Source organism: Sorex fumeus, unplaced genomic scaffold (genome assembly GCF_029834395.1).
Source record: "Sorex fumeus unplaced genomic scaffold, SorFum_2.1 ptg000125l, whole genome shotgun sequence".
Taxonomy (NCBI): domain Eukaryota; kingdom Metazoa; phylum Chordata; class Mammalia; order Eulipotyphla; family Soricidae; genus Sorex; species Sorex fumeus.
Genome location: NW_026606182.1, coordinates 1,321,369 through 1,339,327, shown reverse-complemented (window position 1 = coordinate 1,339,327; position 17,959 = coordinate 1,321,369). Strand labels below are relative to the sequence as shown.

Here is a 17,959-nt window from a genome sequence, read left to right as displayed (position 1 = left end):
TACCGGCCGCTGGCAGGGACCTGCTCGCTCGCTCTCTCTCTCGGGCCTAATTAAGTCCTCCCCCACTCTCCTCCATCTCTCTGCAAAAACGCAGCTGCCCAAAAAGTGTCCCACCTCTTGGGGATCAACGTGACCGACTTCACCCGCGGCATCCTCACCCCGCGCATCAAGGTGGGGCGGGATTACGTCCAGAAGGCACAGACCAAGGAGCAGGTAGGTCATTGGCAGGGTCCCCGCTGTGCCCCTGGGTCTCTGCTGTCCATCCCCATATGGCCCGGGGGGGGGGCAAGAAACATGGGGTACATCAGGTGGTGCCCCCCCCAGCCTCTGCTTGCTGCAGAGCTGGTGGAACAGGGTATGTCCTGGTGTCCCTGAGACCCTGCCAAGCCCCCTCAAAACCCAAATTCCCCCCAAATTTCTCCAGAATAACCTTTCATTCTGAAAGGGCTCTGCCAGTGTCTGAGTCCCCCACGTGGGTGTCAGTGGACGTCTGGCTTGCTTGAGCTCGACATCCTTCCCACATTGCAGTTCCCACACTACAGTTCCACACTGCAGTTCCCACACTGCAATTCCCACATGGCCGTTCCCACACTGCACCCTGCATGGTGGTGCAGTGTCACCCCCGTCTTGAGGGGAGGGCCCCGTGGGGGACACGATGGGTCACTGAAGCTCCCTGTGCCCCTCTCAGGCCGACTTCGCCATCGAGGCGCTGGCCAAGGCCACGTATGAGCGCATGTTCCGGTGGCTGGTGCTGCGCATCAACAAGGCCCTGGACAAGACCAAGCGGCAGGGCGCCTCCTTCATCGGCATCCTGGACATCGCCGGCTTCGAGATCTTCGATGTGAGCACTCCACCCCACCTCCTCTCATCCGCTCCCCTCCCATGGCCGCCCACTGGGCCCCTGACCCCCGCCCATGCACAGGGCATGTGGGACTTGATGCTAGGGAGCCCTTGTTCTGTCCCTAAAGACACTGTCCCCGGGAATGGGACGCTGTTGCTGCCCAGAGGCGAGAGGGCCTTCCCCTGTGGTAGATGTCCCAGGAACTGTGTGTGTGTGGGGGAAGTTCGCACTTTATTTTTCACTGAAATGTGAGGGAGTTTGAGACCCGAGCACTTAAGGTATGTGGTGGGGAAAAGCCGGAGTTTTGGGTCACGGTCACTGTTTAGATGGGTTTCCCCGGTGCTCACGTCTCCCTCCAGAGCTGGGAAGTGGGTTAACCTGTAGCTGGTTCCTGTTATGAAAGTGGCCTGGAGTACCATGGTGCCCCAGTGTCCCAGTAATTCTTTCTAAACAACAGCAGCCCTTTGTTATCTCTTTGGAAACGTTACTCTGAGAGATGGACTATATTAGAGATTGCTAGAGGGGCCCTTGAGCCCAGAAATTGGAGACCCCCCCTGCCACTGGGTATGAGAAGGGGAAAACCCCGATCCTCTAAGATCTACAGGGGCTCTGGGGTGCCCTGCTCAACCCATTCAGGCCCCAGGGGGGAAGTATGAGAATGCCCTAACTGACCTGACCTGCAGGGGGCAACACTGGGGTGTCCTGCATGACCTGGCCAGCAGAGAGCAGCATTGGAACATCCCTACCTGGCCTGCAGGGGGAAGCATTAGGATTCCCTACCTAATCTGGCCTGAAGGGGGCAGCCTTGGGGTGCCGTACCTAATCTGGCCTGCAGGAGGCAGCACTAGAGTATCCTACCTGACCTTTCCTACAGGGGGCAGCAGTGAGATGTCTTACCTGACCTGACCAGCAGGGGCTGCACTGGGGTGTCCTATCTGACCTGACCAGCAGGGGCAGCACTGGGGTGTCCTACCTGACCTGGCCAGCAGGGGCAGCACTGGGGTGACTGGGCGAGGTGGTCTTCCTAGGACCAGCGTTGGGCTCCCTTCTGAGACCGGCGTCTCCGCCCCTCTTCTCGCCCCTGCAGATGAACTCCTTCGAGCAGCTGTGCATCAACTACACCAACGAGAAGCTGCAGCAGCTCTTCAACCACACCATGTTCATCCTGGAGCAGGAGGAGTACCAGCGCGAGGGCATCGAGTGGAACTTCATCGACTTCGGCCTCGACCTGCAGCCCTGCATCGACCTTATCGAGAAGCCAGTAAGGGCCGGACGCACTCCGCCCACACCCGGGGCCCCTTGCCCCTCCCCCCGCCATGCTCACTGCTGGGGCCCTACAGGGAACACCCCCGCGCCCCCCGGCCCCTGGCTCTGTGCTCTTTCCCCATCACCTGGACAGTCAGCTTGACCCCTCCTGGGCCTGGCCGCTGCCAGTGAGCAGCAGCTGGGGAGTGTCCTACATGACCTGGCCAGCAGGGGGCAGCACTAGAATATCCTCCCTGGCCTGACCTGCAAGGGGTAGAGGGCGGGGCCGTTGTTGCCTTGAGCCTGGAGACCACCCAGCGCTCTCCAAGGAGCTCCGGGCACTCTTCTCTGTCTTCTCCTTTGTGGTGGGGCCAGGCAGACACTGCTGTTGCCCCCCTCCGCCCCCCTCTGCAGTGTCTGGGTCCCATGATTTGGTGGGAGGGTGGGTCACTGGGAGACCTTCTCTGGGGCCATCAGGTTGAAACCCTGGCCTGCTGCCTTGGGGTCCCGTGGGTGTGGCAGCTTTGGGGGTGTGGTGAGCTCCATGGGGCTGGAGCGATAGTACAGCAGTAGGGCGTTTGCCTTGCATGCTGCCAGCCCGGCTGAGCCGGGTTCGATTCCTCCACCCCTCTCGGAGAGCCCGGCAAGCTACCGAGAGTATCTCACCCGCATGGCAAAGCCTGGCAAGCTACCCGTGACATATTCGATATGCCAAACACAGTAACAATAAGTCTCAAAATGGAGATGTTACTGGCCCACTTGAGCAAATCGATGAACAACGGGAGGACAGTGTTTTTGTTTTGGTGAGCTCTGTCCTGGATGCTGGTGGCCGCAGGGAAGGTGTGGCAGTGGACGTCGGGCAGAGGCGATGGAAACTGTCTGTGTTTGGAGGAGCCCGGGGTGGGGGTGCAGTGAGTGACCCGTGATCCACGCGTTCAACCATTTCTCTGCCTGCCTCAGCCTCCAGCTGGCCACTTGGGTCTGCACGGAACCGTGCTCTGGACACCTTCTCCTTCCCCCAGGGCTTCATGCCCCGTGTCCTCTTGTGCCAGCACGTGGGCCCGGGAGGGCAGCCTGCTGGGACTCGGCCCCTGGCATAACCTCACCTGAACCCCCGGGACACGCCCCGGGGTTAGCACCCTGCTTTAGTAACCGGAGCTCTAAGGTTGAGCTGAGAGGGGGGTGTGCCTGGGAGCAGCTGGGGGCCACCCTCCACCCTCTGGGAGACCCAGCTCTGGGGTCCCCGTGGGTGGCTCACTCGTGCCCTCTGTGCGCCCCCTCCCCAGGCCGGCCCCCCAGGCATCCTGGCTCTGCTGGATGAGGAGTGCTGGTTCCCCAAAGCTACCGACAAGAGCTTCGTGGAGAAGGTGGTGCAAGAGCAGGGCACCCACCCCAAGTTCCAGAAGCCCAAGCAGCTGAAGGACAAAGCTGACTTCTGCATCATGCATTACGCCGGCAAGGTGAGCCTGGTCTTGCGTTGGGGGGACACGGTCTTCATTTGGGCCCATTGGCACGCCCCACAGCGCCCCCTTGTGGCTAGAGACAGCTACTGCTGCCTGGAAGGACTCAGACGCAGCTGATCTGAGCCTCGTTGGTTTTATGTCTATGGTATTTTATTTGGCATTTGGGTTTTGGAGTGTGCCTGCTGCGTCTGGGGGCCACTCCTGGGTCACTGTTGGGCTGGCACTCCCGGTGGTGCTGAAGGAACCGTGTGGTGCTGGGGGAGATCACGCCAGGCTTGGCCTTGTGCAGTGCATCCCTGTCCTGTCTCTCCGGATCTCCCATTTATTTTTTATTTTTGCTTTTTTGGGTCCACCCGGCAATGCACAGGGGTTCCTCCTGGCTCTGCGCTCAGGAATTACCCCTGGAGGTGCTCAGGGGACCCTATGGGATGCTGGGGATCGAACCCGGGTCGGTCGCATGCAAGGCAAATGTCCTTCCCACTGTGCTATTGCTCCAACCCCAACAGATGCCCCATTTCTCTTGCGCGTGTGACCAGGGTCAGTCTGTCCCTGCGGAGGGGGGGGCAGTGCGGTGCGTGCTGGCGCCCCCGTGCGGCCGGTCTCGGGACTGACTCTTGACCTGCAGGTGGACTACAAAGCTGATGAGTGGCTGATGAAGAACATGGACCCCCTGAACGATAACATCGCCACGCTCCTGCACCAGTCCTCCGACAAGTTTGTCTCAGAGCTCTGGAAGGATGGTACGCCCTTTGCCCTTTGCCCCCTGCCCTCTTCCCCCTGTCCTTTCCTCCTTTGGGCCACTTGGGACCTTTTCCTACTCTGGCAATGACTGAGCCACCCACCAGGGGGCGCTTGCATACCTGCTGCATCCCCCAGGTCTCCTTCCCTCGCAGCTCCCAAGCCACCCACCAGGGGGCGCTTGTGTACCTGCTGCATCCCCCAGGTCTCCTCTCGCAGCTCCCAAGCCACCCACCAGGGGGCGCTTGCAGACCTGCTGCATCCCCCAGGTCTCCTTCCCTCGCAGCTCCCAAGCCACCCACCAGGGGGCGCTTGTGTACCTGCTGCATCCCCCAGGTCTCCTCTCGCAGCTCCCAAGCCACCCACCAGGGGGCGCTTGCAGACCTGCTGCATCCCCCAGGTCTCCTTCCCTCGCAGCTCCCAAGCCACCCACCAGGGGGCGCTTGTGTACCTGCTGCATCCCCAGGTCTCCTCTCGCAGCTCCCAAGCCACCCACCAGGGGGCGCTTGCAGACCTGCTGCATCCCCCAGGTCTTCTTCCCTCGCAGCTCCCAAGCCACCCACCAGGGGGCGCTTGCGTACCTGCACAGCTCCCAGGTCTCCTTCCTTGGCAGCTCCTAAGGGCCTCCTCCTGCTGGAAGCACTGGGCGGCTCTGCCCCTCTCTCCGGGCAGCTCTGCCCTGCTCGGCGTGGACGCTCGGCACCTTCCACACTCCCAGGGAGGCAGAGGAGGCCCGGCCTCACGCTGCCCTGCCTCCACCTTCTTGCTGGTGCCGGCCTTCTCTCTGACTGGCTGTGGGTCTCTCCTTGCCGGGGTTTTGCTTTAACCTCTCCGTTGCAGAGATGCAGAACACTCAGAGAGCCTATTTCTATCAACGCTTTCCTATTCTGCACCTAGAACCAGGTGACTGGCCACCACGTGGGGGCCCGTGCGTGTGGGGTGCATCCGGGCCCGCGCGGCCCCCGCTGCTGGCTTGCCTGCCTGCTGGGCCTGTCTGCCTGCCCGCCTGCGTCTTGGCCCCGAGCTTGAGGGGCCGCCTCCGTGCCCGACCCCCCTCAGGCCTCTGCTCTACCACCGGAGGGCTGGGCCGGGGTTGACCCTCAGGGGGTGTTGCCGCTGCAGCGTGCTAAAGGGCGGGCAGTTGTCTCCGACTGCTGGCCACATCCTGCTTGACCGGCTGCAGGTGTCTGCATGAGGGCCTGGTGTCATGCTCTGTGTGTGTGTGTGTGTGTCTGTCTGTGTGTGCACACGTGTGAGCTCAGCAAACGCCCGCTCTTGCTGGGCCTTCTGGGGACAGTACAGGCACCCAAGGTGCCATGATCTGATCCCGCCTCTGGGCAGCTCGAGTGACCTTTATTTGCTGCCATGCCAGTCAGGAGCTCAGTTCCATGACACTTTTTTTTTTTTGCTTTTTTGGGTCACACCCGGCAATGCACAGGGGTTACTCCTGGTCAGCACTCAGGAATTACTCCTGGCGGTGCTCAGGGGACCATATGGGATGCTGGGAATCGAACCCGGGTCGGCCGCGTGCAAGGCAAATGCCCTACTTGCTGTGCTATCACTCCAGCCCCAGTTCCATGGTTTTTGTCTCTCACTGTCCGCATGTTGCTGGCCCGCAGGTGTTGACCCCTTGGCATGGGCAGTGGGTTCGGGTCCAGGCATTGGTGTGAGCCATAGTGACCGAGCTGCTTCCTGGGTGCAGGTGCCCAGAACCCGACACCAGGAGACAAGCCTCAGGGGCGTGAGCAGGCCCTGGGCTTGACGTCAGCATCGTCTGCTGGTTCTTGGGGAGCCTGTCATGTGTTGCGTGGAATGTTCTGCTCTCCATTGGGGGGAGGGTCCAGCTAGAGAGAGTCGTGCGTGCGAGGCCTCATAGCCCAGGGCGTTAATCGGCCGAGAGCTCCCCCTGCCCTTCGAGCCTGCACCCCCAGTTCTCAGGAAAAGGTGGGTGAGTCAGGATGGTTCTCGGTGCTAGGTCCATGTAACCGTATGTGATGGGGAGGTCTCTAGCTGACCCCACCCCAGACAGACTAGTGGACGCTTTGCTGTGCCCCAGTACTCTGCTGACTGATGTCCTGGGGACAGGGCCCTACAGTGGGCAGCAGCAGCGGGGAGTCGGCCAGTGCTCCCCGTTTGCGGCCTGGCCGGTCTGGCCCAGACCTTTTCTGTTGCCTGTTCCCCAGCTTGGCCTCGCCCCTGGAGGTGGACATCGGCCTCTGCGTGGTCCCCAGGGAGTTGGCTCTTGCTGTTCACAGCCTCTTTCTCCGTCCTGCTGTCTGTCCGTCTCTTTCTGGTTCCACTGTCCTCCCCCCACCCCAGGCTGGCCGGGCACTCACATGCTCTTCTGTGGCCCCCACAGTGGACCGTATCATCGGCCTGGACCAGGTGGCTGGCATGTCTGAGACGGCGATGCCCGGGGCCTTCAAGACGCGGAAGGGCATGTTCCGCACGGTGGGGCAGCTCTACAAGGAGCAGCTGTCCAAGCTCATGGCCACGCTGCGCAACACCAACCCCAACTTCGTCCGCTGCATCATCCCCAACCATGAGAAAAAGGTGAGGTGACTGTCGGGACTGTGCCCCTAGCGGATACTAGCCACCGCAGAGCCTCCACGCCCTCTGCTGGTCAGCCTTGGCACTGCAGCCCAGCACAGAGAGATGCAGCGCCTTCTGCTGGTCGACCTTGGCACCACAGCCCAGCAGAGAACTTCCGTGCCCTCTGCTGGTCAGTCTTGGCACTGCAGCCTAGCACAGAGAGATGCAGCGCCTTCTGCTGGCTGATCTTGGCACCACAGCCCAGCGCCTTCTGCTGGCTGATCTTGGCACCACAGCCCAGCAGAGAGAGCCTCTGTCCTCTGCTGGTCAGCTTTGCCACTGCAGCCCAGCACAGAGAGCTGCAGCACCTTCTGCTGGTTGGCCTTGGCTGCAGGTGTCTGCATGACACCTGGTGTCATGCTGTGTGTGCGTTGTGTGTGTGCACACGTGTGAGCTCAGCAAACACCGGCTGTTGCTGGGCTTCCAGGGAACAGCAGAGGTACCCGAGGTACTATGGCCTGATCCCGCCTCTGGGCAGTCCAAGTGACCTTTATTTGCCGCCACGCCAGCAGAGAGAGCCTCTGTGCCCTCTGCTGGTCAGCCTTGGCACTGCAGCCCAGCACAGAGATCTTGCAGCACGTTCTGCTGGTCAGCCTTGGCACCACAGCCCAGCACAGAGCTGCAGCACCTTCTGTTGGTCAGCCCTGGCACTGCAGCACAGCACAGAGAACTGCAGCACCCGCAGTTGGTCGGCCTTGGCACCACAGCCCAGCAAAGAGAGCCTCTGTGCCCTCTGCTGGTCAGTCCTAACACTGCAGCCCAGCAAAGAGAGCTTCTGTGCCCTCTGCTGGTCGGCCCTAACACTGCAGCCCAGCACAGAGTCTCAGCACCCCCTGCTGTCCAGCCATAGCTCCCCAAGAGACAGCACACCTGCACCCTGCGCTTCCTGTTCATTTACTTTATAGAGTTCCCCCCCCCCCCCAGCTGGGATCACATGCCTGTGTCTTTAGCGGGGAATCACTCCATGCCTGTGTTTCTTCTCCAGGCTGGCAAACTGGACCCCCATCTGGTCCTGGACCAGCTGCGCTGCAACGGGGTTCTGGAGGGCATCCGGATCTGTCGCCAGGGCTTCCCCAACCGTGTGGTCTTCCAGGAGTTCCGGCAGAGGTAGGCAATGAGCGTCTCCATGTCCATGCAGGGCTGTGGGTCCCGTGTGCCGCTCACACTCTCCCCACGGTCCCAGAGCATGCGGCGACCCGATCTGATCACGAAAATGAAAGTCCCAAAGGGGGCTGGGGGCCTGGCACCATCTGCTGCCATCAGGGGGTAATGAGAAGAGGCCAAAAGCTCTTGGGCAGGGGCTGGGGTGCTCAGGTGGTAACGCTGACCCCCAACATCACTCCCTTCCCTGGGTGGGCCTGTGGACTAAAGAACATAAGCTGGGGGTGAGGGCCTGACCCCTGGGTTTGAGGGACTCTGGGTGCAGAGCTGGGCAGAGAGAGCACGGGGACAGCACCCCCTCTGGGATACTCTCGCTGTCCCCTGCAGCATGTCAGGGAGGTGGGGGGCTGTGCCTCCCGGGAACAGGCACTGCATCTGGGCACCAGCAGTTGGCAGCCCTGCGTGCCCAGGTTCCAGAACATGCCACACGCTTTCTCTTCCCTTTCTCTCCCTCCAAGCCAGAGCTGAGAGCGGCTGGGGCTTGCTGATGTCTCTTCGCTTTCCCAAGGGAACTTGGGGGATGAATTCCTTCCTCCCCACCCCTCCATCCTCTTGACGGCAGGGCTGGTCCTCAGGCCCTGGGGTCCCCTCACCCGACTCTCCTTCCTGCCCTCAGGTATGAGATCCTCACTCCGAATTCCATCCCGAAGGGCTTCATGGATGGGAAGCAGGCGTGTGTGCTCATGGTGAGTTGAGCTGCCTCCCAGCCCCCCGCGGGTTAGGGGGGCACAGGAGACTTCACCAGGGGCCCTCTCCTCCCGTCCGCACCCCACTGTGCTTGGTGCAGCAGCTCACACAGACTCAAACAGCTCCATGGACTCACACTTGAACTCACCCACAGGCCCACCCACTCATGAACCCACTCACAGACCCTCTCTGAGCTCAGCCCGAGCCTCGTCCCTGGCTGAGACCCCTCAGGAGGCACCACAACCCCAGACCTGTGCCCGGTGCCAGCCGTGTGCCTGAGCTGAGCAGGATCTGGGGGTCCTTTGCGGGGTCCTCGGCTCTGCCTTATGGCATTGCTGGCGTCTGGGCTGTAAACTCCTGCCTCCCCTCAAGGGCGCGCTTTCTTCCCGGTAGGGGTGCTGGGTTGGGGGCAGGGGCTCTGCAGAGGGGCACACCAGGCTGCCACTGGTCCTGGGGCCAGGGCCCCTCTGCTCACCGGGCGGCCAGTGGGTATCTCGACCCTAGAAAGGAGATGGATGTGGGGGGGGGGAGTATGGCCAGCACTGAGATTCTGTGCCTGTTAGTCTGACATGGGGCTGGCCCCAGGGTCTGTGCGCCAACCATGACCGACCTACCATCCCGTTCCCAGATCAAGGCACTGGAGCTGGACAGTAACCTGTACCGCATCGGCCAGAGCAAGGTGTTCTTCCGCGCGGGCGTCCTGGCCCACCTGGAGGAGGAGCGAGACCTTAAGATCACTGACGTCATCATCGGCTTCCAGGCCTGCTGCAGGGGCTACCTGGCCAGGAAGTGGGTATCCCGTTCGCCCACTCCCCTGCTGCATCCCCGGGGTCCGGGTTGGCTGCCCAAGGCTCTAAGAATCCGGGGTGACCCCTGACCCCTTTTCTGGGTCTCTGCCCGAGGATCCCGGCATCTGCGTTAGGGAGGACAGGAGGGTCGGGCGTGGGGTGAAGGCGCCGGCCATGCCCCGTCCCAACCCTGAGCACAGAGCTGGGTGAGGGGACCAGGCAGCATGGGATGTGGTCCAGGAACCAGACACGTGTTTATGTAGCTGTGAGGCCAGGGAGACGGGACATCGGGGACGACATTTGCTTTGCACCCGGCACCCCATAGGGTTCCCTGAGCACTGCCAGGAGCGATCTCTTGAGCACAGAGCCTGGAGTCAGCCCTGAGCATCACAGCACAGGGATCCCTGCCCCAGAGTGAGGCCTCACGTCCTATTGTCCCTCATGTGGGAGTGACACCCACCGGGTGACTCCTGGCTCCTGGGCACTGTGGGTCAGTGGGTGTCACAGCCACATCCCCAGACCCTCAGGCACGCCCCCCCCCCCGCCCCGATCTGAGGCAGAGTGTGCTGCAGTCCGAACCCCAAGTCCCAGTTTGGTCAGTTGGAATCTTCCTTTGTCAACACCCTCCTACCCACACCTCACAGCGCCCCCTGGAGGACGCCGGGGTCGCCCCCAAACGGGAACCCTGCTGGGAGGCCGAGCCCCTGGGTGGCTGGGTGCCAGCTGCCACCTTGCTGGACCCACCTTCACAAAGGGCGGGGCTTGCTGGGACCCCCTCACCTCTGAAAGTTTGGGGACCCGGTGGGGGGATTCCCAGGCCACCCGCTGCCCCCTCTCCCAACATACTTCTGTCCCAAGAGTCTCCTGGCGAGGTCAGCTCTGTCCAGCAGCATCTCCTGAGCAAGGGCGGGACTGTGGGACTCAGGGGTCTCCCGTGACCCTGGGGTGCTGCCCGGGCCCCTGGGTGCTGACCCTGGGTCCCGCCCACAGGGCCTTCGCCAAGCGGCAGCAGCAGCTGACGGCCATGAAGGTGCTGCAGCGGAACTGTGCCGCCTACCTCAAGCTGCGCAACTGGCAGTGGTGGCGGCTCTTCACCAAGGTGGGTCCTGGACCCCTCACTGCGCCCCGTGGGGTGGGGCAGGGTAGGAGCCTCTGCGCCCCCTGTGTGGCTGAGGGCGCCCAGTGCTGGGCACCCTTGACTCAACTCAGGCCGTTTCTGACACGTGGGGTCTGGATCCCGCGGGAGGCCCGGTTGCAGCCCTGCTGGGGATGATGAGGGTGGGGTGGGTGGGAACCCCCAAAGAGCAGCTCCCGACGCAGCCCCCGGGTGTGCCATTAGGGGGCGCCCTAAGCCCATCAGTGGTCAAGTGGCCCGGCCGTGTTTCCTTATAATCTGGTCATGCTGACCAAAAGCACCGGGAATAAAAGACAGAGAGGGGCCAGGACCCGCAGCGCGGCTCTGAGACCTGGGGTTCGGCCCCCTCCACCCGGCACCCACCAGCCGTGGGAGTCTGTTCCCCTAAGTGCTCCCTCTGCTCTCCTGGGCACCTTCTGGAGCTCGCTGTGTAGACGGTGGAGGGTCTCAGGATCTCACCGAGCCGTGCCCCTCGCCGAGAGCAGGCTCACGGCTCTCGTTCTTCTTTCTGCCTGGAATTCCTCCCATGCCAGGTTTAAGCTGGGGAACGTTCCCCTGCGTTTCTGGCCCGGCTCTGGGTCGGTGCATGCCCTGCGCCTGGCACTGACCGATTCCCAGAAGGTCCGTGCCCACCCCTGGTGCCTCAAGCTGACCCCATCCCGGCCGCCCTCTCGCTCCCCAGGTGAAGCCGCTGCTGCAGGTGAGCCGGCAGGAGGAGGAGATGATGGCCAAGGAGGAGGAGCTGGTGAAGGTGCGGGAGAAGCAGCTGGCGGCCGAGAACAGGCTCACGGAGATGGAGACGCTGCAGAGCCAGGTGCGCTCACTGCTGCCCCCTGGGGGCCGCGGGCTGGAGGGCCTGTCGGAATGGGAGGGGTTTCTATTAGAATGGCACGCTTTGGAGGGGGGTCTCCCCCGCAGGGCTCAGGAGGCCTGGGGGGGTCTCATGGGGCAGTTCTGGTTAACCCGCCTGCCAGTTCAGGGCGACGCCCCCAGATTGTGGGTGCTGTGGCCGGGGACCCCAGGGCTGCATCTGGCAGAGCTCTGGGGACGCAAACCTGGGTCAGGTGCGCTACAGGCCTGTCCCCCGACTTGTAAGGGGACAGTTTGTGCTGGGGAAGCCCACCGGCCTCTGTGCAGTGCAGGCCCCCCTGGGGTGTGGGGAGGGAAGGGCCCCGGGGGAAGGGGTGGCTTGGGGGTAGGTCTCAGTGCCCGCTGCTGCGGTCAGCGGGGTCCACGTGCCCAGAAGGCAGCTGGTCCTGACCCCACACTCCCGGCATCCCCTATGCGTCTGCAGCTCATGGCCGAGAAAATGCAGCTCCAGGAGCAGCTGCAGGCGGAGACGGAGCTGTGCGCTGAGGCCGAAGAGCTGCGGGCCCGGCTCACGGCCAAGAAGCAGGAGCTGGAGGAGATCTGCCACGACCTGGAGGCCCGCGTGGAGGAGGAGGAGGAGCGCTGCCAGCACCTGCAGGCCGAGAAGAAGAAGATGCAGCAGAACATCCAGGTGGGCTGGGCGGGGCCAGGCGCTGTGGGAAGGGGCGGGGACTGGGAAGGGGCGGGGACTAGAAAGGGGCGGGGACTGGGAAGGGCTGGGTGCTGTGGGATGGGCGGGGCCTGGGCGGGGTGGGGGCGGGGCCTGGGAAGGGGCGGGGACTGGGCGAGGCTGGGCAGGGCCAGGCGCTCTGGGAAGGGGCGGGGACTGGGAAGGGGCGGGGACTGGGAAGGGGCGGGGACTAGAAAGGGGCGGGGACTGGGAAGGGCTGGGTGCTGTGGGATGGGCGGGGTGGAGGCGGGGCCTGGGAAGGGGCGGGGCCGGGCGCTGCGGGAAGGGGCGGGGACTGAATGGGCACCCGGCTGGGCTGGGCGCTGTGGGAAGGGGCTGGATGGGGACTGGGCAGGGCCAGTTGACACAGATGTCACAGTGTCCCAGCATTGGCTGCCTCCCGGCCCTTCTGGCCACTCCATCCCCCGCCCGGGGGTGCATTTCCTCCCCTGGGGGTGATCCCTCCCCTGCGGGGACTGGCCTCAGGCCTCACACACCCTCCCGGTCCTCCCCCATAGGAGCTGGAGGAGCAACTGGAGGAGGAGGAGAGCGCCCGGCAGAAGCTGCAGCTGGAGAAGGTGACGACTGAGGCCAAGTTGAAGAAGCTGGAGGAGGAGCAGATCATCATGGAGGACCAGAACTGCAAGCTGGCCAAGGTGCCCGCCCCGTCTCTGCAGCGTCCTGGGGCTCCGGCCCGACCTTGGGGTGTCAGCCCTGTTTCTCTGGTCAAAGTGGGGTCCTCGGGGCAGGTTTAGGATTTTTTAGGTGCCAGGTTGCATTATTATTATTATTATTATTGTTATTATTGTCATTATTATTACCATTATTTTTAAATTTCTTAGGCTTTTGAGCCATTCCCAGCCATTGTCAGGGGTGACTCCTATGCTCAGACATCACTCCTGGTGGGGTTCAGGGAACCCCAAGGGATGTTGGGGGCTGGAACCTGGGTTGGGCTGTGCAAGGCAAGTGCCCTCCCTGCTGGACTGTCCAGCCCCTAGGCTAGCCAGGTTGCTCTTGAGCTGTCGACCCCCAGGACGGGTGCATTAAGCCCTCTTTAGTGGTGCCCGTACTCCTTGTGGGGTCCCTGCAGGCGCCCAGGCAATGGGCAGCCGAGGCTGGGAGTGGGGTCTCAGCACCAGGCATGGCCAGCCGAGGGGTCCCTGGGCTCCTGATGCCCACCTGGGTGTGTTGTGTGAGGAGGAAGAGGCTTGTGTGAGCCAGTGGGCCTGTTCCCCGGGGGCTGTGTGATCACTGGGTAGGCCACACATATGGGGTAGGTCTCCCTGGCCCAGCTCATAGGGCGGCGAGGGCCCAGGAGGGCAGAGGGGACCCCACCGGATGCTTCTGGCCCTTCAGGGGGAGCTTGTCACCAGCCTGGGCAATCCCAGCAAGCTCTGAGCCACCCCACAGACATGTCCCACCCGCCAGCCCAGCCTGTTTGTCGGGCGGGTCCCCTGACTTCCGGGCGCCCCTCACATGCTCTCCCACCCCCAGGAGAAGAAGCTGCTGGAAGACAGAATAGCCGAGTTCACCACCAACCTCACCGAGGAGGAGGAGAAGTCCAAGAGCTTGGCCAAGCTCAAGAACAAGCACGAGGCCATGATCTCTGACCTGGAGGGTGAGGGCCGTGGGGGGTTAGGAGCCTAGCAGGGTCGCGGGTGCTGCGGGGAGCTTTACCCTTTGGGGCACGAGCCTGGACTGCCTCTGTGCTCTGTGCCCAGCAGGGGGCAGTGTTCAGGATCCCCGCGTGGGGCGGCTCGGGATGGGGAGGGGCGCCCCCTAGAGGAAAGGCTGCCGGGTGTCATCCCACCTGCACATGCTTCTGAAGCTCCCTGGAAGCTCGACCACCCCTTTGCCCTCCCCCTCCATGGCATCCGGCTCTGATTTCCTCACTGCCAAGGGCTTTGTTTCTTGGCCCAGAAGGGGTCCCCGGCGGAGCAGAGGGGGGCTTGGGGACTGGCTCAGTCCCCCGTGTGTGCCCAGAGGCCCCGTGAAGGCGAGGCGGCAGGCCATGCAGTGACTGAACGGCCCCTCCCTCCGGCTTGTGCAGGAAAGGCTGAGAGCCACCTGCTGGTGCTCAGGCCAGAACCCCAAGCCTCAGTCCTGTGCCTGGATGGCGTGGGCCGAAACCCACCCATCATTAGGGCCTTTGTTTCTGGGGGAGTGGTACGCACACACACACACGCATACTCACCCACACATGCGCACACACACATGCACTCACACTTACCCATACACATGCACACACGCATGTGCGTACACACAAACACGCACACACACATACCCAATGGTGTCGCTGGCAGGCCAAGGACGTGGACACTTCTGTGGACCAGAGTGTCCCTAGCGACTGGTGCCTCATGGTGCCTGGGCGGCCACAGCGCCGACAGTGGCTTCAGGGCCCCGAGCGTGCCCTGACGTGGGCTGACTGAGGCAGGGGACGGAGGTCCACGCCTGCTGGGTGCCCCAGGACCCTGCACGTCCCCGTGATTTCGGCCTCACTCAGGCGTCTCCCCGTGGTGGGCCACTCAGCGGCAGCGTGAGGGGCCGCCCTGGTGGTCCTGACCTGGCCAGGCCACCTCGGTGTGGGTCTGCCCGGCTGTGGCCAGGGGGACGCTGCCCTGTGGTACTGCCCTCTGCCACGGCTGCCAGCCTCTCCCTGTCCCGGCAGAGCGCCTCCGGAGGGAGGAGAAGCAGCGGCAGGAGCTGGAGAAGACGCGCCGGAAGCTGGAGGGCGACTCCACCGACCTCAGCGACCAGATCGCTGAGCTGCAGGCGCAGATCGCGGAGCTCAAGATGCAGCTGGCCAAGAAGGAGGAGGAGCTGCAGGCCGCGCTGGCCAGGTGAGGGCGCCCGCCCCTCACAGTCTAAGGCGCTCCTGGGCACGGTGCTGGCCTTGCACGCGTCAGACTTGAGTTAGATCCCTGAGCCTGCAGGGAGGGATTCCTGAGCACAGAGCCGGGAGTAACTCCCGAGCACTGCCAGTGGGGCCCAAACACTTAAAAGGAGCAAAAATAGAAAGAGCGGAGTGTGCAGAAAGATAGTTCAGGCATTTGCCTTGTGTTGGGCTGATGTGCCTCCGGGGTCTCCTGAGCATTGCCAAGGGGTGGCCCTGGGCACAGAGACAGCTGCAGTGCTCCCGAAACCAAGTCAGACCAGGCCCGGGGCTGCCCAGGGTGGACTCCTCGCTCTGTACTCAAGCATTGCTCTCGGCAGGACCTGAGGCCCGTCTGAGGTCCCAGGGGCTGAACCAGGTTGCTTGTGTGCAAGGCAAACGTCCTACCCGACTTATTATCATTCCACCCCCTCCTCTGCAATTATAAAATGTCCAAACCAAAATATAGAATAGCGGGAGCCAGGCCAGGTGGTGTTCTGCCAGGGCTCGCACCCAGGTCCCCCAGTGCAGGGTCTGATCAGGATGGGGGGGTCCACTGACAGCTGCCCACTGCGTGGGGGTCCCCATGGGAGCCCCAGCCTGTGGCATAGTACGACTGGCCCTTGGGGGGTGGGTAGCTGCGCTTTTCAGCGTCTCTATTGATTTCTTTTCTGGGGGTGTTGGAAGCAATAAGAGTTTACGGGAAGGGAGAGAGGAGAGACCCCCTCTCCCCGGCCCCGGGGCCCCCGTGCTCCCATGCTCCCCGCACTCACGGGTGGCCCGGTCCCGGCAGGGTGGAAGAAGAGGCGGCCCAGAAGAACCTGGCCCTCAAGAAGATCCGCGAGCTGGAGTCGCAGGTGTCCGAGCTGCAGGAGGACCTGGAGTCAGAGCGCGCGTCCCGCAACAAGGCTGAGAAGCAGAAGCGGGACCTGGGCGAGGAGCTGGAGGCACTGAAGACGGAGCTGGAGGACACGCTGGACTCCACGGCCGCCCAGCAGGAGCTCAGGTGGGCGCAGGGCGGGGCTGGGGGCCGGGGGCGGGGCTTGGGGATGGGGGCGGGGCTCAAGGCTGGGGGCGGGGACTGGGGGCGGGGCCCAAGGCCGGGGGCGGGGCCCAAGGCCGGGGCGGGGCCTGAGGCCAGGGCGGGGCCCAGGGCCGGGCTCAGAGCGGGGCTGGGGTGCAGACCCGAGCCCTCCTGCTGACACCGTCTTCCCCAGGTCCAAGCGTGAGCAGGAAGTGAACATCCTGAAGAAGACGCTAGAGGATGAGGCGAAGACGCACGAGTCGCAGATCCAGGAGATGCGGCAGAAGCATGCGCAGGCCGTGGAGGAGCTGGCCGAGCAGCTGGAGCAGACCAAGCGGGTGCGCAGGGCCGGACACCGTCCAGGGGGGTTGGCAGGTTTTTAGGCAGGGATGCCGTGGACATGTATGTCCCTGTCTGTGAGGCCCTGGGGTGGCCGGGGCGCCCTAGAGGAGCCTGAAGTCTCAAGGAATTCAGTATTCCCCCCACCCCCCAAGTTGGAGGCTTGGGGTCTCTCCTCCCGGTCAGTGCTGGCCAGGGCCCCTGGGCACACCCTGCCTGGTCTGGGGCAGCTGCAGCTCCCTCACGAATTGTGTCTCTGCCGGCGGGAATGGGGCATAGCAACCTTCCCCCCCCCCACATACACACACACACATGCCCTCCTGGGCTTAGAAGCGCCCTCACTCTTGGATCTGTGGGGGGACCCCTGGCCTCTGGGGTGGTGCAGGCCCCAGTGTTAGCTTGGGACTCGCCTCTGGGGGTGGGGGCGTCATGCCTGGCCCGGGTGAGGTCCTGGGCTTGACCCCCACCCATGCCGAACAACCCACCAGAACAGGACTTGCTGATGACCTTGGTCCAGGGCTCCTGTGTCCAGGGCTCCCCTGTCCAGGGCCCCCGCAGCCCTGGTGCCGGCCCTGCTGCGGGCAGCTGGCCCCGGCCCCGCCTGACTCACGCCTCTGTCCCCGACCTGCAGGTGAAGGCCAACCTGGAGAAGGCCAAGCAGACGCTGGAGAGCGAGCGGGGGGAGCTGGCCAGCGAGGTGAAGGCGCTGCTGCAGGGCAAGGGGGACTCGGAGCACAGGCGCAAGAAGGCCGAGGCGCAGCTGCAGGAGCTGCAGGGCCGGTTGGCCGAGGGGGAGCGCACGCGCACCGAGCTGGCCGACAAGGTCACCAAGCTGCAGGTGAGCTGGGCCTGAAGGCTGGGGAGCACCACCCCCCACCCCGTTCCTTCCCAGCCACTGTCCCCAGCACTCCCCACCCACTCACGGCGCCCGTGTGCTCCGTCCCCCCGGCAGGTGGAGCTGGACAACGTCACGGGCCTCCTCTCGCAGTCGGACAGCAAGTCCAGCAAACTCACCAAGGACTTCTCCACGCTGGAGTCGCAGCTGCAGGACACACAGGTGCTTGCCCATGGGCCGCCTCCCCGCCCGCCCACCCTCCCTGGCAGATCCGGGGGCGCATCCTGAGTCCGCCCCGTCTTCCCCCCGCCCCGGCTGCAGGAGCAACTGCAGGAGGAGAACCGGCAGAAGCTGAGCCTGAGCACCAAGCTGAGGCAGCTGGAGGATGAGAAGAACTCCTTCCGGGAGCAGCTGGAGGAGGAGGAAGAGGCCAAGCGTAACCTGGAGAAGCAAGTCGCCAGCCTACAGATGCAGGTGGGCTCCCCCTCCCGCCCCCCGTGCTCTGCACCCCCAGCCTCTGCTGGAAGCCTCCCCCGGGGCTCCCCTCTGGGACCCTGCGACTCTATGCAGGACACACACCAGGGGCCCTCTATGGCGCCAGGGGCCAATGGGGGTTGACTGTGGGCGTGGCAAAGTGCCAGGTCCTTGGACTTTTTCACCTGGCTCCCGTCACCCATTTTTGGCTGAGAAACAACCTGG

The 17,959-nt window shown here is 63.7% G+C and overlaps 1 protein-coding gene across 2 annotated transcripts in view; it reads left to right on the top strand.

Moving 5' to 3' along the window:
- The window catches only part of MYH9 (myosin heavy chain 9), an 82,220-nt gene that overhangs the window by 55,008 nt on the left and 9,253 nt on the right, over positions 1-17,959 (top strand). Inside the window, exons 11-31 of one of the 2 annotated variants that reach the window (XM_056137413.1) lie at positions 95-213; positions 689-841; positions 1,929-2,102; positions 3,373-3,546; positions 4,175-4,289; positions 5,128-5,190; positions 6,647-6,840; positions 7,865-7,986; positions 8,657-8,726; positions 9,356-9,516; positions 10,506-10,614; positions 11,333-11,464; positions 11,945-12,151; positions 12,709-12,846; positions 13,685-13,808; positions 14,859-15,030; positions 15,856-16,068; positions 16,280-16,424; positions 17,057-17,263; positions 17,378-17,482; positions 17,582-17,734. In XM_056137413.1, the coding sequence (XP_055993388.1) occupies positions 95-213; positions 689-841; positions 1,929-2,102; positions 3,373-3,546; positions 4,175-4,289; positions 5,128-5,190; positions 6,647-6,840; positions 7,865-7,986; positions 8,657-8,726; positions 9,356-9,516; positions 10,506-10,614; positions 11,333-11,464; positions 11,945-12,151; positions 12,709-12,846; positions 13,685-13,808; positions 14,859-15,030; positions 15,856-16,068; positions 16,280-16,424; positions 17,057-17,263; positions 17,378-17,482; positions 17,582-17,734 (3,050 nt within the window). The remainder of the gene's footprint in view (positions 1-94; positions 214-688; positions 842-1,928; positions 2,103-3,372; positions 3,547-4,174; positions 4,290-5,127; positions 5,191-6,646; positions 6,841-7,864; positions 7,987-8,656; positions 8,727-9,355; positions 9,517-10,505; positions 10,615-11,332; positions 11,465-11,944; positions 12,152-12,708; positions 12,847-13,684; positions 13,809-14,858; positions 15,031-15,855; positions 16,069-16,279; positions 16,425-17,056; positions 17,264-17,377; positions 17,483-17,581; positions 17,735-17,959) is intronic. The other variant, XM_056137414.1, reaches the window with a different exon arrangement.